Source organism: Rhinolophus sinicus, chromosome 1 (assembly GCF_057876585.1).
Source record: "Rhinolophus sinicus isolate RSI-liver-muscle chromosome 1, RSI-T2T, whole genome shotgun sequence".
Taxonomy (NCBI): domain Eukaryota; kingdom Metazoa; phylum Chordata; class Mammalia; order Chiroptera; family Rhinolophidae; genus Rhinolophus; species Rhinolophus sinicus.
In genome coordinates this window covers 44,578,879-44,606,371 of record NC_142501.1, presented here as the reverse complement: position 1 = coordinate 44,606,371, position 27,493 = coordinate 44,578,879, and the positions used below count along the sequence as shown (strand labels likewise).

The 27,493-nt window shown below is 32.5% G+C and overlaps 1 protein-coding gene across 1 annotated transcript in view; it reads left to right on the top strand.

The window, feature by feature from the left end:
- Positions 1–27,493, top strand: part of CPNE8 (copine 8) — a 176,718-nt gene that overhangs the window by 80,231 nt on the left and 68,994 nt on the right. The window contains exons 7-10 of the mRNA XM_074325840.2: positions 2,245–2,308; positions 9,574–9,677; positions 14,389–14,493; positions 15,801–15,842. Coding sequence (XP_074181941.1) covers positions 2,245–2,308; positions 9,574–9,677; positions 14,389–14,493; positions 15,801–15,842 — 315 coding nt within the window. The remainder of the gene's footprint in view (positions 1–2,244; positions 2,309–9,573; positions 9,678–14,388; positions 14,494–15,800; positions 15,843–27,493) is intronic.

Genomic DNA, 27,493 nt, shown 5'->3' with positions numbered 1-27,493 from the left:
CAAGTAGTAGAAATTAAGGCAGCAAGCCTAGTTAAGGTTTGAATTATGAGGAGACATTTTTTTTCTCTTTTATTCATCACCAAATTTTAAGGTTGGGATTTATTTTGTAAGCCTCTCAAAAGGGAATGTTTATATCGAATTCAGGCAATATAGTCATTGTGATCTAAGCTTTATGCTGTGGGTTGGTCATTTATTGAATTCCCCACCTTGTGAGTCTCCCCCCTCATTTTCTTGTCTCTCATCTTTATGCCCTAAGCAGCCCTGAAAAAGAAGCATAATGTGAAACTCTCCAGGGTTCACCTCTGGAGCTTGTCTTTTTCGCTTTCCATCTTCAACTTCTGACTGGTTCTTACTGTCTTACCAGGTTATCAGAGCACTTACAAAGACTTTTTGCAAATTTTATTCAGTATTTCAAACTATATTCAGGTATATGTTCAGTTAGAGTGTTTAGTTTGCCATAATGCTGAAAATATAAATCTTGTGATTCACAAATAGAAGAAAAAAAAGGTACAGCTGCATTAGAAAAACTAACTGAAAAATGATATACCATGCTTCCCTGAAAATAAGACCTAGCTGGATCATCAGCTCTAATGCGTCTTTTGGAGCAAAAATTAATATAAGACCCGGTCTTATTTTAATATAAGACCCAGTATAATGTAATGTAATATAATATAATACTGGGTCTTATATTAATTTTTGCTCCAAAAGACGCATTAGAGCTGATGGTCCGGCTAGGTCTTATTTTCAGAGAAACACAGTAATATTGTAAGAAAAACATGCAAGGATAAATTAATTCATCTGTTAGTTATAAAGACTCAGAGAAAATAGAAGATCTTGACATGCACAGTTAACCTAATGGGGAGTAAAGAGATAGAGGAAACAAGATTTTGTCATAGGTGGTTTCCTGCACAAGCTATGAAATGGCATTTTTAGCTCAAAACTGAGTGCTGCTCTCTAGAAGAAATTTCAGAACAGAAACAAGTTTTAGACTGAGTATAATTTACATTGATGTGTTTATAACTCAGAATATTTTAACTTTTCATTCTTTACCTTGTTACCAATCAAAATACTAAGACTCCACTTCCTCTATATATGGAGAACAGGGGGTTATGTATTGGTTGCATACATGCTGGCATAAATTATTGGGGATGAATTATATTCTTGAGGACAAAAGCACTCATTGGGCTCTAATTCCACAACTTGTAGTTCCCAGGACAAACAGAAGAGTTGAACTCTGATTTGTCATAGGGCTAAAAGAAGTGTGAAGTATTTCTTTAGAGCATTAGGATTACTCTTTGGAGGATTCCTATGGACTTGTCTCTATATTCCCTAACGTAAAGCAGGGACCCCATGTACACATCTTACATTTTCCTAGAGAACTCTGCTCTTAATGTCAGCTAGAAGCTATGTGAGCACATGTGTACCAGAGATGTGTAGAAAGAAAATTGAATGAGAGTTTCAATTTGCTTAATTTTGCTTATTTATTATATATTTTTCTTATATATTGACCACCTGCTATGCATAGGTATGTAATTCTATTGGTTTACAAGAGGTGTGTGTCATGAATTTTGCTCTTATATAGCTTATAATCAACTTGAAAAAAGAAAGGCTGAAACTATGTAATTTTAACAATTTTAGAATAATTAAATGTTAAACCTGTAAGTGCAATAGGATTACAGAGAAGGCTGAGCTTTGTGTGAGGTTGACTGAATGGGATGTTTCCTGAAACATGTGGAACTTCATCTGGGGGTATGAAGTGTTTGAGGCAGAATAGGGAAGAGTTACCACGCTGTGCTATGTCAGGCCATGGGGGCAGACACAAAGAATTAACTGCAGATAAGTAAGCATGTTGATGAAAGGAAAAAGAAATATTGAAAATCAAGAATAGGGATAGCTTGTAATCACATAATTAAAACCTTAAAAACCATAGGAGAAAATATTATTATACTATAGATATTATATGAATTACATATGGTAGACAATATGAAGCTATTGAAAATTCTTGCACCACAGACTAACATGTTGAAAGTGATCAAAGTTCAACTTCATCAGGAAATGTGGACCTATATGAAAAACTTAAGGTTGGAACTGGAAGTATATTTTGTTAGGAAATTGTCTACCTATTGGTAGTATTCTCTTTATTTGGTTATATAAAAAATATATATGTAATATTATAAATATAAGATATTAATGCATATAAATATAAGATATTAATGCATATAAATATATTTTTTGTTGTTTTAGAGGAATTCCAGGGAAGAAATGTGGAACAATCATACTTACAGCAGAGGAATTAAACTGTTGCAGGGTAAGTAAATATTTCTTTGGTTTAAATACTATTTCTAACACCTTTTTAAAAATGATATTTCTGAAACTATGCTTAAGTAATTAATTCTTGAGTAATTTTAGCAAAATATAATTAAAACTATGCTTTATATAATTCTATAATCCATAAAATATCACTTGAGATACATACCGTGTTACCCCGAAAATAAGACCTAGCCAATCAGCTCTAATGCGTCTTTTGGAGCAAAAATTAATATAAGACCTTAAATTATTATAATATAATAATATATTATATAAGACCCGGTGTATATTATAGTAAAATAAGACTGGGTATTATATTAGACTCGGTCTTATAGTAAAATAAGACCAGGTATTATATTATATTACATTACATTACATAATATTATATTATATAAGACCCGGTTTTATATTATAGTAAAATAAGACTGGGTCTTATATTAATTTTTGCTCCAAAAGACACATTAGAGCTGATTGTCCGGGTGCGTCTTATTTTCGGGGAAACATAGTAGTACTTTAACTAGAGAGACTATATTCCGTAGTCTAAACAGGATAAACAGGCATTTAATAGTCTTTTTAAAGAATATAAGTTATTAAAACAAAACCTAATGTCAGGATCATTTTGGGGGCATTGATATAAAGAATTGTCAATTGTACCAATCTGATCAGTTCTTGCAAAAATTTTGAAGATTGATGTGTGATCCTGCAGGAGTATATCTATAGACGTTTGACTTTCGCCCTTTTGCATAACATACTTGTTTTTCCATATTTCTAATTGAATTAATTCAGAATATGTATATACCCATCTTTTGTTTGTTAGCTTGGGATGTCCACATTTGAAAATAGGACCACTTCAACTAGGAAAAAGATGATAAAAAGTGCATAGTCAATATTTTTAGAAAACTGCTATTTCAGTTGTGATTTCCTGATGCAGCCATTGGTTCATGTTCAATGATGACTTCTTTGTTGTCAAGAAATGAGCTGATAGCTGACACTCCACACTGGAAGTAAGGATGGCTCTCTGAATCTGAAGTCAATACTGTCTGTTTAACATGGCCCAGTGGATCCCCAGGAATTATCTCTGGGGAAAAGAAGTTTACCCTAGGTTATATATCAGGACTCTTTACAATGTTTGCTCCTTGATTTTAGGAACAGAATCTCCCTAAAAGTACCAAAACTTAATAATTCTACATTGACTGCAGTTTTTATATAGAGAGCTATTATTTATTATCTGAATCTGTAACTTTAATCTCCAGGTTTTTTTTAAAGGTAATTATTATAGCTTTATATACATAATATATTTCCAAGGCAATGTGGCCAGAAAAACGATGGTATTACTTGCCAGCAAATGATGGAAACTGAATATTCCAATTGATTATATATCTTTGGGATTCTTGGGGTTGGGACAATGAGATAACAAAAGGAAAGTATAGTAACAGGCTTGTGGAGATAATTGAACAAGAATATTAGAATTTAAGCTGTTAAAAATGGATTCAGATTGAGGCATTTCTATTATTTTTCCTCCCATTGCCTTTATCCCTGCGGGCAGGTCACAGCCATATCAGTCACAGTTTTCTCATGTATAAAATGCCAGAACTTACTCCAGTATAATGTGGTTAAAGACCATCAGACTGAGTTGAGTTTTGGTTTTGCTAATAATGTGCACTTTGTCTTATCAAGTCACTTGATTGCTCCAAGTTTTATTTTCCATATTTGCAGGAGGGGAAAAAGCCAAACATGTAAACCAGTCACTAGAATGTTTTAAAAAATTCTTCCACCTCTGAAAATCAACTACCATAGCATTAAGCCTGAAAATATAATGTATACGAAAGCATTTTATGTGTACTGAAAATGCCTTACAAAAAACAGTACAATTATTTAAATGCAGAGCTAATCCATGCCATCCTATTTTTTTAGTTAAACTGGCCCAATGATTTCTTTTAATTATATCAACTAAGCATCTTTTATACTTCTTGTCTCTGAATTTGTTTATATGTATGAAAACTTGTTTTGTATAATGAGGGAGGAAAGAGAAAAAGAAGTTCAAGATCAGTCAGATACAATTTCTTTACCGTGACATCAACATGCTATTTTGTCAAAATCTTGATATTAAGATAATTTTGTATAAATATACCAATAAACTCATAATTAGTTTTATTTCAAAAGAGAACCAAGATACCAAAGACATATACTGAGTATGACCAGGCTGCATCTTATATATCTTCCACTTTCAATTCTGTTGTCTTACTTGGAAGAACAGGAAAATGAAGTGGAATCTGTTACTTAGTGATCTAGAGTCATTTTCACAACAAATTTCTACTACTAAAGCTTTAAGAACATCTGGAATTATCTTTCAATAAGAACATACATATTTCTCATACTTAGAAATTATAGATTTAATATTTTTAAAGTGTTATTTAAAATCAGAATCTAACATTGTCTTACCTATCCTATGCTCTGATTCTTAACTACAGCCTTATTGATTATTAGCACTATTGTTAATAGGTGAGAGCCTTGAAATAATACTTCACTACTATGCTAGTATACTAGAAGGAAGAAATGTATTCAAAGCAATGGTCATAATGACTTCAGAAGAGAGAATGCCTTTTAAATTTGCATTTTAGGGTACTTTAAAACTATTTAGAATTTTTAATGAAATAATGTTATTTCACATTTGACATCACACTAATTGACATCTTTTTTTACTTTAAAACACATTATCAGTTATTAATTTGAGAATAAACTTTGGAGTCAAGACACCTAAATTTCAGTCTTGTGTTTTTTACTATTCACCTGAGTGAAGAGTTATATTCTTGGAGCTTCTAAAATGCTGATATTCTTTTCTCTCTCTCTCTTTCTTTTTATTAAGTTTATTGGGGTGAAAATTGTTAGTAAAGTTACATAGATTTCAGGTGTACAATTCTGTATTACATCATCTATAAATCCCATTGTGTGTTCACCACCCAGAGTCAGTTCTCCTTCCATCACCATATATTTGATCCCTTTTAGCCTCATCTACCACCCTCCTCCCTTCTTACCCTCTGGTAACCACTAAACTATTGTCTGTTTCTACGAGTTTTTTTCTCATTTGTTTGTCTTGTTCTTTTGTTGTTTTTGGTTTATATACCACATATCAGTGAAATCACATGGTTCTCTGCTTTTTCTGTATGACTTATTTTGCTTAGCATTATAATCTCAAGATCCATCCATGTTGTCACAAATAGTCCTATTTCATCTTTTCTTACTGCCGAATAGTATTTCATTGTGTATATATACCACAACTTCTTTATCCATTCATCTATCGAAGGACATTTTGGTTGTTTGCATGTCTTGGTCACTGTAAGTAAAGCTGCAATGAACATTGGAGCACACGTGTCTTTATGGATAAATGTTTTCAGATTTTTTGGGTAGATACCCAAGAGAGGGATTGCTGGGTCATATGGTAATTCTATTCGTAATTTTTTGAGGAACCTCCAAAAATTTTTTGAGGAACCTCCACACTGCCTTCCATAACGGCTGCACCAGTCTGCATTCCCACCAACAGTGTATGAGGGTTCCTTTTTCTCCATAGCTTCTCCAACAGTTGTTACTATTTGTCTTGTTGATGATAGCCATTCTAACTGGAGTGAGGTGATATCTCATTGTGGTTTTTATTTGCATTTTTCTGATGATTAGTAATGTTGAGCATAAAATGCTGATATTCTTAATACTTCCCCAAGATGTTTACTCTGTCAAAAAAAAAAAAGCAGCGTTTGAGAGATGTATAAATCATAGCTTAAAAAGTACCTTGAAATTATCCACAAAGAATGTTTTTCATTCTGATTGATTTACCAGTGTTTATAAATTGTACCATGTGCTTGTCTCTGAGATGGATGTTTAGACTACAATGGTGAGGGGGGGAAGAAAAACAAGTCTAGTCTTTGTCTTTAATGAACACATAGTTTATGGGAAAGACAGATATTAATCAGATGATAACGTAAGTAAATATGTCATGATATGTACTAAGTAATCAAATATATTATAAAAAGTCAATGGAAAATCTAATTTACATTGGGGAGGGTGTCACGCAGGCCTCTTTGATAAAATGACATTTAAGCCAAACCCTAAGGAATGGTTTGCCAGCAAAAGGGTAAGAATTCCAGCAGAGTGCGCAGCTTGTGTAAGGTCCTAAGGAGTGACAGGAGTGTGTCTGGTGTTGGTGACAAGGGCCTGGGAGTGGGGAATGAGTAAGGTAAAACTGCCAGATGATGGTGGAAACGGCTGCTCCAAGCTGGTGTGGTATTGGGCTTTGTAGACCAGATTAAAGATTGTGTGTCTATCCAAAATGCAAGAGAAAGCCTTGAAGCATTTTAAGTTTTGAACAGCATCATTTCTTTTCTTAAAAACATTGCTCTGCCTGCTGAATGGAGAATGGAGTGGGTAGGTCCAACAGTGGAAGAGGGAGAAAGGAATTAATACCATTGTATGTGTCCAGGTGAGGGAAGAGGTTGGCTTGGACTAAGGTGGTGCCAGTGTAGCTGAAGTGGAAATGTGAGAAATGTTTCAGAAATCGAATGGTGCGACTTGGTGAAGGATTGAATGAAGGCTAAGGAAAAAGGAGAAACTGAGAATGGTTCCTTGATCACTTGGGAGGATGATGAGCCACTAATTGAGCTGGGAAAATTGTAGAAGAAGCAAGTTAGATCTGAACTTGTTGGAAGTTCCTGTGAAACATATGAGTGGACTGCTTCAATAGGAAGTTATTATATTGGTGTGGAGTATTGAAGAAAGTTTTTTAAATTCTCTCAGGTGGCATTAAGCATAAGAGACTAAAAAAAAATTTGCAATGATGCCTTTATAGTTCTAAAAATAAGTAAATGCTTGATTTTTTTCTCCAGAAATTAGATTTCTTTTGTGCTTGTTGCAGATGAAATTCCTGCTAAGTTACTAACCTGAGTAATTGCAAATATATTTTCCCTAATGTTATATAGTTTGGTGCATCGAAAGACATCTTTGTTTTGAATCAGTAATTTGTTTTGCAAGCTTTAAAGAAAATAATTTGAAAAATTGCAACTTGGTATAACACTTACCAGTGATCATACGAAAATTTATTTTTTTAATAATATATTTGATCTCTTGGAAGTTTAATTCACAATCCATTTATAATACACACATTTCATTTGTCTATTGTGCATTTTAAGTATATCAGAATTTTGGGGGAAATTTGTATTTTGGTCCAGCTGCTTTGGGAGACTATCTTGAAGGGGCTATTTTTTTTTTTTTCTGGGGCAAGAACAGTGTCCTTGTCCCATGTTCTTAGAAAACCACCCTGTCCCAAGGGCAGTTAATATATGTGAAGATGAAAGGACATTCAAAACAAACAAAACAACAGCCTTTCCTTTTCAATTTTGTCCTTGATTTTGTACTTGGATCATCCAGGGTGATTCTCTCACTGCTTTCTTAATGGACAATATATAAATTTTTGATCTTTAAACTTCAAATCTGAGAAGTGATCATGGGTGAGAAGCTTGAGGTGTCCATACTGTTCTTGACTCTGTTCTTCTTTTAATTTTTTTGAAATGTGTATTGTCACTATGCTGCTTAGAAGTGTAATGCCTGCTTTCTTATGAGTATTCCTCAGGCGGAAGTTATCACATCTATATTCTAAATAACACAGTAAAATGACACTCTACCAATGCTTTTGAAAATTAGAAATCTAGAGCTGTACAATTGTCTGAGGGCAGAGATATGTCTTCTTCATCTCCCTATTCCCGGATTGCAGCCTGAGTATTACTTGAGAAATGTTTGCTAAGTAAGTATAGGTATCCATGAGTGAAAACCAGATAGCATCATCTCTTGGATAGTGTTCTGGAATTACTGAAAGAAAATCATGAGAACTTTCGGTGGATGCTTAGTTAGTACTGCTAGACTCTAGAGAATAAAAAAAAAAAAAAGAAACAAAAAGAAGTGATGAATAAGAGAGCGCCGTTTTAGTCATTGTTAACATCTTCACCAAATAATATTTAAAACCGTGAACTCTTGATTTACTTTGAATTACTTTGACCCTCTATCTCTTTTCAAAATTATGAGCCTCTTGCAGGTAAAAATGGAAACCAAAAATAGTGATTTTTATTGTTAAAATTACTGTACATTATCTACCTTTAAACAAGCTTATCCTACCTAATTGAATAGTGTTTCACTTCCTTGTTTACCTTTAAGCTAAATCAGGTAGGTGATGTATGAGTGCTTGAGTATATAAATTGATAAAAATGATTGGTTTGGTATAGTGATTAACATACGAATATGTAATTTAAGTTACAGATAAAAATGAAGGTGCTTTGCTTTTCTTGAAGCTCTGTATAATAGGATTTATTTTTAAATGTGGTTATTGAGACATTGTAGTGCATTTGTGTGTAATTAAGAAGGAAACCCTCTGCCCCCTCTCTGATGGTAAACTATGTGGTCAGAATCTGGACCTGTCTTGTTCCTCATCTAATACATCAAATACATGTTATATACTTGGTAGATGCTCAATAAATATTTCCCCAGGAGCTAAAAAATGCCACTTAAGTTCTTAAAATGTGTACTTCGAGAGTAATGCTGAGCGAAACAAGTCAGACAGAAAAAGCAGAGAACCATGTGATTTCACTGATATGTGGTATATAAACCAAAAACAACAAAAGAACAAGACAAACAAATGAGAAACAGAAACTCATAGACACAGACAATAGTTTAGTGGTTGCCAGAGGGTAACGGGGGTTGGGGGTGGGAGATGAGGGTAAGGGGGATTGAATATATGGTGATGGAAGGAGAACTGACTCTGGGTGATGAACACACAATGGGATTTATAGATGATGTAATACAGAATTGTACACCTGAAATCTATGTAATTTTACTAACAATTGTCACCCCAATAAATTTAATAAAACAAAATAAAAAATAAATAAATAAATAAATAAATAAATAAAAAATGTGTACTTCACTAACTGAAAATGTGAATGTAGAATTTGTATTATAATATTGGGTACCTAGAGTCATCTAGCTTTTTAGGGAGGAAATGTTACAGATTTTTAAAAAGTTAGTTTTGTGACTAGAACAAAAACTGACAGAATCAATTCTTCAGTCGTACCGTCCTTTAAATAGCAGTTTTATGTTATCTGGGATTCTCGCTCTCTTGGTCATTTGCTTTAAAATGCCAAATTTGTTTTCTTGTCAAGTCTTGCTTGTGAGCTTCAGTTTCTAGTTATTTATAACCCAGACTTTGACCTATTTTATTAATGTTGTTTTCAGGATGCTGTTCTGATGCAATTTTGTGCTAACAAATTGGACAAGAAGGACTTCTTCGGAAAATCAGATCCTTTTCTTGTATTTTATCGAAGTAATGAAGATGGCAGGTAGATTTATATTTTATGCATTTTCACTCTATAGTGAGGATGGAATTGTTACTTTTCTCAGAGAAGCTCATTAAATTGATAAACAGAGTAAAACATTTTGGTATTTTAAAAATTGATGTGATTTTTAAATCTCAGTAACAATGCATAACTATAAGCATTTCGTATGTTTTGCTTGGTATTTAAAATAAATGATTATCAGCTTCATGGAAACATTTTCTCTTTACTTTTTATAAAAATATAATATTGTCTTAATAGTATGGAAGAATTACATTTTTGTGGAAATCTAATGTATTTTGTTATAGAATTGAACTCTAACCATTTTCTTGGAGAAGGATATGGACTATGTGGGTTGCTTTTTATACTACAGGTTTTGTTGTTGTTTTTTTCAATAATATTTAAGTCTAACATTCAATGCAATGTTTCATTACATTCTAGTAATTTGAATATTTTTACCAGTCATAATTAGACTGGTTATTGTCGTTTGAAAATGTATCCATAGGTTATAGAGTATAATTTAATACATATGACTCTACTACTAAATATATTGTTTTCTTTGATTCATGTTGTACTGTCAGCATTCTTGGGAAAAGTTTGGTGGTTAAAATTATGGGCTAAGGTTTTATTGCCTAGGTTTAAATCATGACCCGGCTACTTAATAGCTGTGGAACCATTGGCAAGTTTTTAAAGCCGTATGAGACTCAGTTTCCTCATCTGTAAAATGGACTAATAATCAGCTACCTCACAGGGTTGTTAAGAGTATTGCATGGGTTACTGCACAAAAAACATTTAGAAGCTTGCCTAACATATAAAATAATTTAAATGTTAGCTGCTTTTGTTGTTATTATTATAGTATAGTGTTTCATTTAGTGTTTTTCTTAATTATGCATAATAAAATATTAGCTAAAGCGAAAACATCATTTAGAGATTAAAAATGAGGGGAATAGAAGGGAAAAAATAATTTGTCACTACTGTCCCACTTATAAATAAAATTATACAACATGTTAACATTAAATAATAAGTGTATAAAATGTTACATGAAAATAAAACGTTTGCTATTTAAAGTGAATACACTGGGCAGCAGAAAATGATGCGTTACTTATTGTGGAATTTTGTTGATGCAGCTACTGGTCAACTCTTGGCTATTTTTGTTATGGTGTCATATTGTTGGATTTTGCATACTTGCCTTCTATTTTGATGGTTAAAATGTCAGAGTAGTATTTACATCTGAGCACTAATTTTACCCATGTGAAAAATATTGGATAGTGAAGAAAATAATTGTATTTGCCAGTCATTTCAAAGATAGAGAAAAACTAAAGAATGAGTTCAAAATATCTTGAATCACAATGTTCTTATGTCTCTTCCTGTCTAAACTACTTGTGTCTTAAATTTTCTATTTTTATTCTTCTAGTTTTCATTATTCATAAAGATTATTTGTACGATTATAGAATTTTAATCTGTCACATTTAATGCTACTGGTGAGAGTTACATTGCAGAAATTATTATGTTTGTATGAATGATATCAGCTTATTCATTAAATGGAATCAAATAATAAGAAAAAAGTACAACTAATCCAAAAATCTCAAATCATTTATAAACAACTATTGCTCAAATTTGATGAATCTCATTTCAGAAAATGTTCCACATATATTTACGTAAAACTAGTTCACCAGCCAAATCCATACATATGTACATATATATGCACATATATATTTATATTAATATATGAATGTTTTGTGTAAATGAGCAAAAATGCTTTTATTCATTTTTTATATATGTCTTTATGTTTGAATGCAAAGATTGTAGCCTTATTTTTAGCATTTATTTTAATATGGAGCTATTTCAAAAATTATTGTTGTCTAGTGTGTTTGAGGCTCATTTTAAAGGAAAAAGTAAAATTAATAAAAAATCTTAATAACATATGATTATAAATTTTTATTTTCTTGCTTTCACATTTATTTGGTAAGTTGACCTGTATTTATAGTTAGGTAATAATTTTCCTTTGGAATATCTGTTTATTGGTAAATAACTTCAATACATGTTATTTAATAATTTTTTTATAATACTATTTGTAATGCATTCATGCATACACATTATATTTATGTAACAGTACTCCTGAATGTTGGGAAGAGCTACATCAGACTCTCATCAGAATTTTCACTAGTTACACTAGCACTGGAATTTCTAGTGAGATTTTGCTGTCTATATCACATCTAATGCATTACAAGTGAGAATGATTAATAGAAGACAGATGACTACTTGGCTGAGAAATAGCTCACTAAGAAGATGAGTCACGGTCTTAAATGAAGTTCCAAGTGTCAAAGTAATTACTATTGTGGTGATACTAAGACTATAACAGAAGTTTTGATTTAACTATAAGCAAAGAAGCCAAAAAATCAGTATCCATATATCTATCTATCATCTGTCTGCCTGTCTGTCTGTCTGTCTATCTATCTATCTATCTATCTATCTATCTATCTATCTATCTATCTATCTACCCTGTTTCCCTGAAAATAAGACCTAGCCAGACAATCATCTCTAATGAGTCTTTTGGAACAAAAATTTATATAAGACCCAGTATTCTATTCTATTCTATTCTATTCTATTCTATTCTATTCTATTCTATTCTATTCTATTCTACTCTATTCTATTCAAGACCTGGTTTTATATTATAGTAAAATAAGACCACGTTTTATATTAATTTTTGCTCCAAAAGACACATTAGAGCTGATTGTCCGGCTAGGTCTCATTTTTGGGGAAACATGGTATCTATGAGTATCTGTCATCTAGTTATCATTATCTTTACCATGCAAAAAGACTTGATAAATAGTAGAATATGGTACAAGAAAGGAGGAGAAAGCACCTTTGTAGAGCTTTTCGAATGTATTGTATTATGAAGGAAGGCAGATTTCTTCCAAAATTCTATACATAATTTTGTCCCTGTGAGTTTTTCTTAACCATTTTTGTGTACTTTTGCCTTTTCCCTTTTCCGTTTTTTCCCTGCCTAGTTATCCCTTATTTCCTTGGCTTTTCTTCCCTCTGCTTTAGATGTCTCGAGTCTTCTCTATATTTTTTGAGTCTTCTCTCTCTTTTAATAGCTTTACCCCCTGGCCCCTAAATTGCTTAAGTAAGTAAACTCTGAGAACAATTGACCACAGAGCTCTTTCAATTTAGTAACATAAGTTTCTTTACATAGGTGAGGATACTACCAGGAAGGGGGTGGCATGATGCCCTAATTCTTGTAATGAATACTTGATCTCTCTATATTATATTTTTATTTATTTGCTAAATTAATAGAAACAAACCCTTCTTTCTTGAGAGGAGGCAAGTAGACTCAAAGGCTTTTCAAAATGAGAATATTTTCTTGTGGGGGGTTAGGTACAATATATTCACTATGGTGATTCTGTAGTATTCTCATGTTCATCACTGTTAGATCCCTGAATTTGGAATACTTCATGACTAAGGGCTTGATGAGGGGCTGTGTTTATGTATTGTTCTAACCAAGATCATTTTAAACATTTTATAACTCATGAACTGCTGCATAAATTCACATTAGGCAAGAACATTTCCAGGACCTGACTGACGTCTGAAGATGGAATGGTTTGGTGGAAACACCACTGGAATTTGAATCAGAAAACTGAGTTTAAGTCTCCATGGATTGTACTCCTTATTGTGTATTCTTGAATTGCTATCTTCCTTCCTTCTACGAAGTCTTTAGATATATAGCGCCAACAATTTAGATGAAGAACTACGTACCGAGTGGTCTCACTATAAATTCATGACGTGCATTTTAAATGGGACCTTGGAACTCCCCAGGCATCCTCCCAAAAACGTTAGCACTTCTGCCCTCTTCCTTCTTTGCAGATGACCATGTTTCTTGTATGGTACATAGGGCAATGGAAGCAACTGGAGAACTTCCTGATGACCTCATCTCATGATCTCATCGTAGCATCTGCCCTATGCTATAATACTGTGCTTTCCTGAGCGTTCCTGCACAATGACTACGTTCCCAAGGCCAATTCCTCCCTGGAGGCCCTGAATCCCATCCACTTTCATTTCCTTGAGGACATTGCTCCAGCCTGTCTCTCATGCATCACAAATTGTTTCCTATCTACCAGGTCTTTTCCTTTAGTATACAACCTTGCTGTTATTTCTTTTTTCTTGAAAAAATAATTAAAAAGTAACAACAACAAAAAACCCCAAACCCTTCACTTGACTAATTTTTCCCCTTGAGCTAACCCCAATTACTGTTTTTCTCTTTAAAGCTAAAATCCTCAAAAATGTTGTTGACACACTCTGCTTCGATTTCTCCTTTCTTTCTTAAACCCACTCCAACCAAGTTTTTGTCCCCATCACTCCAACAAAACTGTTCTTCTCAGGGTTACTGATGACGTTCCTATTTTGAGTGACCCTGGATATTTTTTTGCTGCATTGATATGTCATTGATATTTTTAGAGAATGGTTACAGAGCAGCTTTAGAATTTATTGAATGTGCAGAAGATCATTTTTAGCAAATTTAATTCAAAATATTTTTGCTTTATATTATAGTGAGCTAATCGTACAAGTTTCGGAACCATAAATCCTTTCCTATTAAATGATAGAGCAGCGCCATTGGGACTGGCAACATTTATTCTGCACAGAAAGAAAGATGACTAAAATAATATATCATAATTGAATCATGAAAATAACTGGAAACATTTATTTTTTTTTACAGTTTTACAATTTGTCATAAAACAGAAGTTGTCAAAAACACTCTAAATCCTGTATGGCAAGCATTCAAGATCTCAGTCAGAGCATTATGTAATGGCGATCATGACAGGTAAAATAAATGACAATTTTCCTGAGAACTTTGATTATTCACTATAGCTTTTGTATGCAATAATCCTAAATCGATTTTTAAAAAATCTAAAGTGGCTTCTTTACCAATGTAAATGCGTATTTACAAAACAATGAATGATTTATTTAGAATTGTTTAAATAACTGTCTTTTAAACCACAAAGAGGGATAAATTGGTGAATTAAAATTGGTTAAACTAACTGTTTTTCCAAGAACAAAAATGTGGAAAGTGCTAAAAATATATTGAATATTAGTTTAAGTTTTAACATATTATTCAAAAGTCATCCAAGAATTTTCATTGTCTCAAGTGTTTCATTTGATATTATCTTTCTAGGCTGCAATAAGTAAATATGTGAGATTTAAGACTAGTTATGTTGTTAACCCTGACAAACCCTTGAAAATTCTGACATCACTGTTCTTATGGTTGCTGAACCTTAAAAGTTCTGTAGATGTAGAACAGCGAGATTCTGGTGTTTTACAAGTACATGCAAGAGGTGGCCCTGAAGATCTTCCCATAATAAACCTGAATATTTCTTAATATCATTTTTTTTCTTTTTCTTATGTAAGTTGATTGTAAGGTTATAATATAAAAACCCCCACTCACCCCCTAAAAAAGCAAATGAATAGAAAGTAAAAACTCAATCTCTTTATTTTTATCTTGTTACTAGTATCTTAGAAAAATGGGAATTTATTAACTAATATCATAGAAGAACTATTGATTACCAATATGTCATTATATTTATTTTAAAATTTATGATATGCACTTTAGTTGGATTATAACTTAATTTAATTGGATTCATTCTTTCTCTAAGAAAGTGGTTCTCATAATGTTGTTTAGCTCACCTGGTTAACCATGTAGAAATTCAAGTTCTCAGTCCCCAACCCAGGCCTGCTGAACCAGGAACTCTGGGCATGAGGTCCAGCAATCTGTGTTTTGACAAGCCGTCCATGTAGTTCTGATCCATGCTGGGATGAGAAATCTGCTCTAACACAGTGGTTTGCCAGAGAAGTAGCTGCATGCCTCCTGTTTGAGAAGCTCTGTCAAATTACACATGCTTCTTTATATACTTTCCCCATGCCCTCCCTTTAAAGATTCAATACAGATTTTAAGATATAAATTGAATTATAGCCATACAATTAGCACAATCAACTTCAAAACACTTTTTAAAACCTTCCAGCATACACTATTTTATTTTTAAAAATTGCAACTTACTTTTAAATTATCAGTGAAATGTTCTTTTGGTCTTACTAAGTAACTTTACTCTATGTGTATGTTTTTCCCATGGACAGAACAATCAAAATAGAGGTATATGACTGGGATCGGGATGGGAGGTAAGACGTCTTTTCTTTATTCTTGCTCTTGAAACTTAATATGCTTTAAGAAACAAGTCTACTGAAATGACCATATATTTTAATTTTTATTTTCAGATTGCATATTTTGTCATATTTTCCCAAATATTACTGAAGTGTTTACATGAGATTTTAAGAATGAGTGTATTTTCTTCAACTTGGAGATTAAAATAGAGGTCGTCTTCATTTCCAGTAACATAGTAAAGATTTTCAATTTGAATCTGGTGATTTCTCATCTGTCCAACTTACAGATGTCTAGTTTTATAGCTGTAGGTATAATTTGATTCTCAAGTTTCTGTGTCTCACACTTTCTCCGAAGATTCCTTTAACTTAATATATCCCATATAATTGATAGGGGCACATCTGAGTCTCCCCCTCTCTCCCTTTAGGATGACGTACACCTCACAAAACAACAACAAAATAAACTCTAGAATTATGTCTGGTGATTGCCAACACAAATAGTTGTTCAGAGATCTGCAATCATGGTCTCCCTCTGCATTTCACAGCAGATGTTAAAGGCTAACACTGTAGCATAGGGAATATAGTCAATAATATTGTAGTAACTGTACACGAGTATGGTGCCACGTGGATACTAAACTAATCCAGGGATCACTTCATAAATTATATAAATATCTAACTACTATGCTGTACACCTGAAACTAATATAAAATGATATTGCATGTCAACTGTAATTGGCAAATAAAATTATTTACTTTTTGAGACATGAATTTTGAAACAATTGAAATATTTAAGTAGGAGATTTTTGTAAGCTCATGTCATTGGATCATCAAGTATTTGGGGGAAGGATTGGCAGTGGTGGATATGATGTTGATTAATTTTAAAATTTCACTTCAACATACCATCATTAACAGCACATTCACAAGAAGCCTGAGGAGTTCAAGAATGACTTATTATAAAAGGGATGAAACTGGGATGAAAAAATTGTTAGGGTGAACTTTAAACATTCCTTGGAAATGAATTATGATCAGTAGAATAATTAGAGGAATGCATTATAATTTTATAAGTAGTCTATTAACTTTTTCATGTTGGGGCAAAATGCTCTTTCTTTAATCCAAATTCTAGCTCTGTATTTTATATGAAAAAATTTAGTGAGTAATTCGGTATAATCCATGTTTACTAAAGCAGCCTTTTTCAATGTTAGCAAAATTATCAGTTTGTGGATAACATAAAAAGGAAAATTAAAATCATGGTTAAATAATTCTTGAAAACCTTTTCAACTAAGTAATATATATGAAATTTGAAAAGCATACCAGTCTTCAGTAAAAATGATGTATAAAAGCTATAAAATCCAGATATTAGTTTTATAATGCAATTTTAGTGTGGATTGTTATACAAGTTGATATTCCACTCCTGGTTATGTGTGGTATAATAACATAGGGTTGTTATACTTTTTACATGCACTTTTGTTTACATGGCATAATTTCCCAATGTAAATGTTCTTTCCTTAAATCAGAATGAATATATGACACTCATTATATGTCATGATACAGTGTAGTTAGTTATTAGTGAGACTGTTTCCTATCTTTATGTTTCTTTTCCTATCATTTTTAATTTTTGTGGTAAATCCTGTACATGTATCATTCTCATTAGAAAAGATTATTAGCTCAGTGGATTTTTTTTTTTTGACAGTCTAGACCAGCATTTCCAATAGAAATATAAGGTGAGTCATGTATGTAATTTTAAATTTGCTAGTGGCAACATTAAAAAGTGAAAATAAACCCATGAAATTAATGTAATATTTTATTTAATTCTATATTTCCAAAATGTTATCATTTTAATGTGGGATCAATATAAAAATTATTAATAAGAAATTTTACATTTTTTAGTACTAAATCTTTGAAATCTGGTGTGTATTTATTTTTCTTTAATTTTCATTCAGGAGTATTGGGGAACAGTGTGTTTTTCTAGAACCCATCAGCTCCAAGTCAAGTCGTTATTTTCAGTCTAGTTGTGGAGGGCGCAGTTCAACTCCAAGTCAAGTCATTTTCAATCTAGTTATGGAGGGTGCAGCTCACTGGCGCATGTGGGAATCGAACCGACAACTTTGGTGTTATGAGCACTGCACTCTAACCAATTGAGCCAATCGGCCACGCCTCTGGTGTGTATTTTATGCTTACCGCACATCTCAATTCAGACTAGCTACATTTCAAGTGCCCTCCGGCAACATACAGTTGCTGGCTACCATATTGGACATTTCCATGTAGACTTTAATGAAGTCTATAATATGCATCATAAGTAACTTCATAGCAGATGGAATGCTTTGCCTGCATGGAACAGAAATTTAGAATTGTTCCCTTATAAACTTTGGAAAAACTGTTCAGACTTCTGTATTATTTTGTGTATAAATTTAACCATAGGAAGCAATGAAATAATGTCGTCTTTCAATCGCGAGAAAATATTTCAGTCAAAAATTCCAGCAGAAAATGCTTGACAGTGTTACTTGTTTAAAATTACATTTTGTTTTACCAGCTGGAGTACTTCAGATAATTGAGGTGATGATATTCACAGATTAGGAGCCTCAGGTAGTGGTGTGTCTTGAGTCAAAATTCTGATGGTGTGTTAGACTCAGTCATCAACTTGAAATTTTTTCTGTAGTGAACGTCTCGTACATCTATGAGGCACACAGAAGTGTGGTAATGTCTTGATCAAGTAACTAGTTGGCATGAAATTAGGTACCTTGAGCTCATCTAGAATGGAAGAAATATAGTCATTTGTCCTTTTTTATTTAAAAACATTGATAATGGTCTGGGAGTTCAGAGGCATTGCTTGACCTTGGTATGAAAATCAGTATAAGTGTACTTAATTTTCTAGACATTAAACCACTGTACTTAAATCATTTCCATAAATTACACCATTTCTTCAAGGGATGTGAAAAAAGAATATTTAAACCTCATTTTAACAACTGAAAAGCTGAAGTGCTGAGAAGCTGACTAGTCTGGGTTGCAAAGCAATCAGTGGTGGTAACCTTGAAAAGCTTCAAATGCTTGAAGTTGTGTCAGCTGACTTTGTAGCTTAATTTAAAATTCAGGGAGCATTAATGGAAGAGCTCTGCATTAAAACCATGTGGCTCTAATGTGAGACTGATTGTAAATGGGCCACCAATTAGATCACTGTCTCCCGGAAAATGATGATTTGATGAAAAGGCTCATCAAGTGAACTCCCAGTCATAAAAATCCCAGCTCGTGAAGTCCACTGGAGAGTAAAAGTTTCGTCATTACTACTCTGCAGTTTATCAAATGTAGTCATTTTAAATGGGGATACTTATTATAAGTAAGTGTAAACTTCATTTATCTGTGAAATGCTGTATGGGTACTATCATTTTCTAGTATGTTACCATTGAAGATATTATTTGATAAATGAATTTGATGTTTTATTTCTGTGTCTATGCATCATCATGGTATGAAATAAGTGATTCTTGGTCTAGGGCTTCACTCAGGAACATACCTGTCAGTTGTCTAAGACATTGTAACTCATTTAGGAGGAGCATGTGTAAATCTTTTATACTTTTCTCATTTATTTTAAATATCCTCACGTATTCTAATTAATCTTGCCCTAACAATCAACCTCTATTTGCTTGCAGTTTATCTTGGATGTCCTAAGAGTATGTTCAATAGACAAGATTTAGCCTCTTTCCCTATTCCACTACCTGTCACTTCTTTGAGACAAAAAAATGATGATAAATGGAATTTTCACAAACTACATATTATTTACTGATACACTGTTTTTTCTTCCACCTATTAAAATTTTAGGTAATGTAGCTTGTTGGTTTTTGTTTTTTTTTGTCCCCTTTTTCTCTACAATCTATCATTCTTGTCCTCATGGAAGGATGATTAACTTATGTATATAACTGATACCTTATATGGTAATCAATTTTTTACTTCTGTGTGTTTTTATTTATTTATGATCCAATAGAAATTCTATTAATTTATTTTGGAAGAAATTGTTATTGAGCATTTATTATGTACTAAACAGTTTGCCAGGCGATGTGACTTAATGAAAAAACTCCATTCTTTATATGACAATATTTTCATTTTCCTTAGTATTTTTTTTTAATTAAAGTTTATTGGGGTGACAATTGTTAGTAAAGTTATATAAGTTTTAGGTGTACAGTTTTTAATACATCATTTATATATCATATTGTGTGTTCTCCTTTCATCACCATATATTTGATCCCTTTTACCCTCATCTACCTCCCCCAATACTATTCTGCCATAAGAAAAGATGATTTTTTTTTTGGCTCCTTCCACTCATCTGGAGTGGTTTTGGATTTTCTCAGACCTATATTTCAAGGAAAAAAGCTTTTTTCTCATTTTCAGTAAGATTTTAAAGAAAATTATATCAACATTTCACATTGGCCCTTTACTAAAAGATATTTACATGATAGATTTTTGGGAAGTGATATTGTATCCAGCTTCAACTGTGCAGTTTCAGTTTGCCCTGTGCTCTTCTGTCCCCATGCCCTTGCTTTGATACCCTCAATACTTTGAAAGCCCTTCTGTTTTCATTTTTGCCTGCTGGTTTTCTGTTCAGGCCCAATTTAAATGCCATCAATTGTCTGAAAACTTTCCTTAGACATCTAAATTTATTTAATCCTTTTCTCCTGTATGTTGGTGTGTGTGTGTGTTTACCATTTTGGAATGTTTATTAGTGTATCTAACACATTATGATTTATGTTGAAATTATTTGTTTCTGCTTTATCTTTCAATTTAAACTGTAAACTCCCTAAGGTTAAGAACAGTGTTTTATTATTTCTCCTGGAGTAGATTGTAGTGCCTTTAATATAGTAGCTTCTTGCTGTTTTATTTCAATGTTATAGAAAAGATTATTTGAAATAATTCTGTCATCTTTCTAATGAACTCTCAATTCTCTATCAATGCTTTTATATCTCCTCATTCTCACCCTTTACTTGAGATTATGAAATAATCTTGAAAAATATTAGAGCTTTTATTTCTCTAGTGAAATTTCAGGCAGTGAGTAATTAATTCAGCTGTCATTTTCTTAGTCTCTCTCTCTTTTTTTTTTTTACCATTTGCAGACATCTTAGATTTTATATTCATATATCTGTGATCTTCTTGTCATACAGATTAATTTTTCTGCTTTATCCCATGTTCAGATAGTGATGACTTTCACCAACTCAATAGCAGAATCATTAAACTCAAATCAACAAATACATTTATAGTATAAATTTTTATATTTGATTACCTTTTTTAATTTCATTTGCCTCCTTTATAATGGGATCAGTCAAATTTGGAATATAAATTAATTTCTAATTTTAGTATAAGGTAACATTTGAGTCTTTAGGGATAGAAAGGACCTTTAGAGTTAACATTTTATTTTATAAAGAGGGGGCTGAGTCTATTTAATTATTTCTAATTTTGAATTAATCATCAACTTCATTAGCTCTGCCTTTCCTGTTGTGGGTTTTATTCCATTGTAAGTATCAGGGGTGATATTCGAAATGTTTATCACCATCAAAATAGATGAGAGCCAGACAATAAAAATACCGTCCTGGAAGCTTTTTTCTTTGCCAGGGTTAACCTTATAATTGCTGGATTGTGGGGTGACCTAGAGAGTTATTAATAGATTTTGACCCTGAATCATGAACCAGGGATATTTTAGCATGATCAGAGCTACAGGAAGATATCTGTAGAATGAACTGGAATCAGGGAGAGGCAGAAATGCAAAGTCTAGTTAGGAGGTGATGGAGGTTATTGAGACAGTAATTAAAACTTGCATTAGGTTGGGGGCAAAGGCAATAAAAATAAAACATTGCCATGAAAAGCAACTTAGGTACATTTTGAATATGCATAGAGCTTTGCAGTTTACAAAGTGCTTTCTCACAAATTTTCTCATTTGATCTTTTCAAGAGTCCTGTTAGGCATTCATGACTTAATAGCTTCCTGATTTTGTTAATGAATGAATTGAGGTAAGTTTCTTGCCCAAGATTGCCTACATGGTTTGTGAGCTTTTCAGTTCTTCACACCAAGTGAGGCTGGATATTAGGGCCAGTGTTAAAGAAATGGAATCTATGAGTTTGTAGCAGTTGAATGGTTTTAGTTGAAGATTGAAGTAAAACACAATTCTCAGTTTTGGAGTATAGCTGACAAAAAACATGTGCATCATTGATCCAAATAGAGGATTAGGAAGTTAATGGGGCATTGGGGAGTCAGTTTGTGAGGACCGAGGTGGACATGATGGACTTGGTTTTGGACTTAGTGAATTTAAAATTCTAATATTAACTTCTGGTTAGTTTTGATGAGGAGACTCTTAAATGTAAACCTAGTGGATGGTCTCAACCAGACAATAGTAGAACTTGTGATCACCTCATCCAGAGGAATGAAAACATTTCAGATCACATCAACCAACTTTTTTATGCCTTCTTGTACAACAAGACTTAACTCTTTCTAATAGATACAGGTGTTTTTAAGACCTGGCTAGGTTTTACCCTGCTTCTCTTTATTTCTTCCATGATTGCATTGCTAAAGACTCTGTCATTCACTGTGCTTGTTTTTCTCTTTCCCACTCCAATTCCTTTATATATATGTATATATATATAATATATGACAGTGGAGGTGTGTATCAGGCTATTAGAAAGAAGAGACCAGGGAATCAGAGAGTTGCTGGAGTATAAATTAAAGGTATAAATTGGAGAGACGTATTTGAAACAGAAGTATATTGATGGCTTAATGAGAATTTGGGGAGAAACTTGTGCAGAGATGGCCATAAAAGTCTTCCAGTTTAGAGAAACTTCTGGTTGTGAGTGATGAACACTTTGTGATAGTAATGGTGTGTGTCCTTTGTACAATAGGGTGATTTCTGGTAGCTAATTGTCCCCCACTATTTCCTCTGTTTCTCTAGACACCAGAACAATTTGAGATTTTGTGTTACAAACCTGTGTAGCTATATAGCATTTGTCTATCATATGTTAGTGTTTGAAATACACGTACAACTAAGCTTAGGAACATCTAAGCCTGGGAAATAAAAAACAGCTTATTAAATGTAGTAAGTGAGAAGCTCACTGCAAACATGATTCTGCCAAATACCTTTGCTTTATAATAATTTTAATATTACATTGAAATTGGCTAGTCAGAAAGAGAGAGATGGAGATGGAGAGAATGAGAATATAAATGAGAAAGAGAGATTAGTGTGGTGTGGTATTTTTGTTATATAAACTGCTCTTATGGAATAGTTTGATAATCCAATTTCATAATTATTCGTTATAAAAGTTTTAAATTTAATTTGATAATCCAAACAATTTTACACATTCTCTCTTAAGTCTCAAAAAAAAAAAAAATCCAAATAAGGAATATTATTATTGTTCTTTTTCCTTTTTAGATATGAAAAGTATGGCTCAGAATGTGGAAATTTGTCCATTTTACATGGCTGTTAACTAGTCATTGGCTTTCAAACCAAACGACTGTGTTTATTCCTCTGCCGTAACTGTCTTTCTAAGTGCTGCTTTAATCTCCCATCACCCTTTGTTTCTTAGGTAGGAAAAATGGAGCATGATATTCAGAAGTCCAGAATCTTCCCTTTGAAACATAAGTTCCTATCTTTAGCATTTGATGTTAACTATAGTAGACATAACCGGAGAGAATTAAAATAAGACAAAAATGTATTTTAGCCATTTATTCATGTTACAGTCAAATTATGCATAGAAAGGAAAATTTTGTAGTTGCTGATCTGGAGGAAAACTAAGACACATAGAATATTGTCACTACCAATGAAAATTTAGCTTTAGTAAATATTCAAATACATTAGAGAGCTGGTGCTATTTATTTTTTGAACTTTTTGACCTGATGACTGACACATTCCTCCCTGGTATGGGTAAGGGCTGAGCTCTCTAAATGCTATTTTTATGTCCTAAAGCTTGATTTGCTGCTTTCCTCCATCAAGCATTCCTACTCTGTTTTTGATATTTAAGTTTTGGTGTTCAACCGTAATATTCTTAGTTCTAGCTTGCATAGTTCTGGTTCTTGCAATTTCTAAATTGTGTCTATATATGCAAGTTGAAGAGGGAAAACAAAGCCTTCAAAATAGTTTTATTTGAAATATACAGGTAATTGTGTATTTGAATTATCTAAGTAATATACTTAATTATCCACTTCATTAGAAATGGAAGGCACAACTTTCTTGTGTGTGTACAATATTTCATAATATCTTAAATTATTTCTGCATTATAGTTTAAACCAGTTTATATAGTCCACTTTAAGATTTATGGTACTAAAATTTAGCAACATTTTAATTTTAAGCTAACACCACATAAAATTTACATCATTGGCATTGCACCGAATTAGACACCATCAAAGAATAACTGAGAATAAGCCATTCTTTTGCATTTTTCTTATTTATTCTCTGTGTGTATTTCAGCAGATTAAATGTAATCATTTGGCATTGAGGTCCTTATAGGAAGTCCTTGGTTACGTTTTTTGGACTAGTAAATATGGTCTTTAAAAAGAACTAGATTTTTTTCGGTTTCACAATTTCTCCTATGATTAAATATAACATTTCTAAGGATGTCAAAATAATCTGGAGTTTTGGATTTTCAGGCTAATTATACATATAGTTATAATACAAGTGACATGTGTTAATTACAATAATATATATTATGCTAAGTAGTGTTGCAGAATTATTGGCAACTTTTTCCTGAAACCAAATCTTCTAAATATTCAGATTGATACATTCTGGAAATAAAATATTATAAACATATCAAAGTCCATGAATATTCATAGATTGTGCTACTTAACTTGCTTGGTTTACTAGCATTATTTTATGATTATAACTCTAGGATAGCGATATAAACTTAACAAATATTTTGGCTTCCATATGTAATTTTGTGCAAAAGTAGAACTAAATAAACATATAAGTGAGACAAATTTCTGATATGCTATTTTCCCTACGATTTATGTTTAAAGTGAATTCACAATTGGAATGTTTATTTAGATCTATAGAAAAATATCCTATATTTAAATCTTCACACATTCTCAATGCCTATTTGAAATCATTACTATATAAACAGTTCCTTAGTGTTAGTTTTCCAAAAAGCATAGAATAAGATATTTAATATGTAGAGTTTACCATACGTACTTTAGATCACAGGTTAATATATTAGCATATATTAGAGCATAGTCTAAATGAACAGACAATGGAGCATATATATTATAAATTTACATTTTAACCTCTCATATTAATTTTAACATATATTGATATTAGGACAGCATTTATGGCCATTTTCTAAGAATCTTAATCAAATTTCTGGTGCGTTGTTCAAAACAACTCAAGTTAATCAGCTCAGCTTTTCTTTTCGAAGTGAATAGGAAAATATATTTTACGGTTTTGAAGGGTGAAAAAAATTTATTAGAAAGCCTAATGACTGACCAAAGTCATTGGAACCCAAAGGTGGAACCAATAGGCAGAAACCATTTTTGGGAGGGTTGTATGGGTATTTCTTTAATTTCCATTAGAAAGTTTTCAGTTTTTATAATGTGTTTAAGGACGAGTTTTCCACAATGTTTATTATTTAAAAAAATAAAAGTTTCTATGAATAGGTATTGTGTCATCTTAGCAGACTGGACGTTAACTTACTCAGTATATTTAATTCTTTGATTAATGTTTTAGATTTGTATCTATTGGGAACTTAGTACTTCTGAAATTTTGCTTCATAGTTTCTTGGAGCTTTATAGTTAAAGAACATATTAATTTGTTCAAGCTGTAATAACAACAACAAAAACTTTATAAGGTGCACTTTTTTTATATTTAATACTTTGAAGATATTTACAATATTAAAACCATTATCATAAAAGTAACACTCATCAAAACACATAAAGAATTATTAAAGCCTCTCAGAATACCTAAAAAGTTTGTTTCTCCATAAGCAGTGTAAGAAAATAATTTTTTCAAGAAGTGAAAAGAGTAATGATAACAGGAATTCAAAGCAAATCTTACAAATCTTGAATAGTGGTAAGTAGGTCTTTTATATTCATATAAAAATAAACACGCAACCCAGTGGCTGAAATTCTTTCAAATCTGAAAGTTCGGAGCTGCCAAATGAGAGCTACATCAACAATTATAACAAACCCTGTCAGCTCTAAATGAAATTTCACCAAAGTGGATGACCATTATTGAAATTTATAACATATACCTTTTTTTCACTAACAACGCCTTGTCTACAGCACAAAATACAATTAAATTTTGTGGATTACTTGGTTTTGTTTGAGATCAATATTTTAGATGACAGCTGGAATGACTGCTTTTCAGACTTGAATTATCTGAATATTTATACATATTAATTAAAAACTACAATAGCCGTAATTCACATAACTTTGTACTGGGTAGATAATCATTTTATTTTATCTTTTTGATTTGTAAGTCTATTAAATATAAACCTTGACAATGATCAAAGAAATCCCTCCAAAATGCGTTTCCTCCCCCCAATAGGTTTGAAAGAATTTCAATAGCAAATTTACTTTAATCTCCTCCTCTTTGTGATTTACCCTTTGCGGTTGATCCCTGTTGCCCTTTTTGGAGTCCCTCAGTCTGTCAGGAAGATAATGGACAGTATGGAGACCGGTGGCCAGAGAGAGCATGGAAACTGGTAGCCAGCTCCCCAAGCAAGGATGGCAAGGGAGCTAGAACACTTATGATGTCTGTTGGCAACTCTGGCATGACTATGGGAAGTGTCCTGACACACACAGTGAGAGGATATGCCAGAGGCAAAGAAGGGATTGTTTGCCATTGAAAAGACCCTAAACTTGTGTAGCAGTGGACTGTAGTGTACAACTTGCCAACCAACTTTTGCTACTTCAGGCTGGGAGTTGTGTGTTGTATAAGTGTGTGTGTGTGTGTGTGTGTGTGTGTGTGTGTGTGTGTGTGTGAGAGAGAGAGAGAGAGAGAGAGAGAGAGAGAGAGAGAGAGAGAGAGAGAGAAAGTTACTCTTGTCAGATCTTTTTGCCTTGCACTTTTTTACCAAAATGTGAACCTTGGTTTGAGAAGGGCAAGTATCCCGGTGTTCCAGGCTTAATCATTGTGAAAAGGCAAGACAAATTAAGATGATATTATTATCTCTCAATGACATACAGTGGTAATGAAGGCTGATGGAGAATAAACAAAGCTGGCAATATAATGTCAAATCTAGATATGTGAGTAGATACATTTATCTATGAACTCAGGCAACTTTAAGTGAAAAAAGTAAAATATAAATATACTAATATAATAACCTATACTTAGCACTAGCTGGGATACATACCAGTGAGTATGTAAATGAACAGTGAATAAAAGCATGTAATGCATAATTAATACCAATTTTTCTAAAAATATGAAGTGAATTCATCTTTATATGACTGAAGTTTTTTTAAAATTCATGAATAAGGTATCGTATTAAAGGTTATTAATATGTGGGAAAGGAAGTAATTACTTTTAATTGCATTTATTTGGCCGTAGACCAATGACACAGAAAGAACAAAAAGGGACAAGAATAGAGATTTAGTATCTCTTTTTTTTTTTAACTTTGATCCTTTGGCCAGCACTGAATTTATCATTATTTCATGCTACTGTTGTGTGATTCTTTTTTGTTGTTTTGCTTATTATAATAATACTAATTAATTCTCATTAGT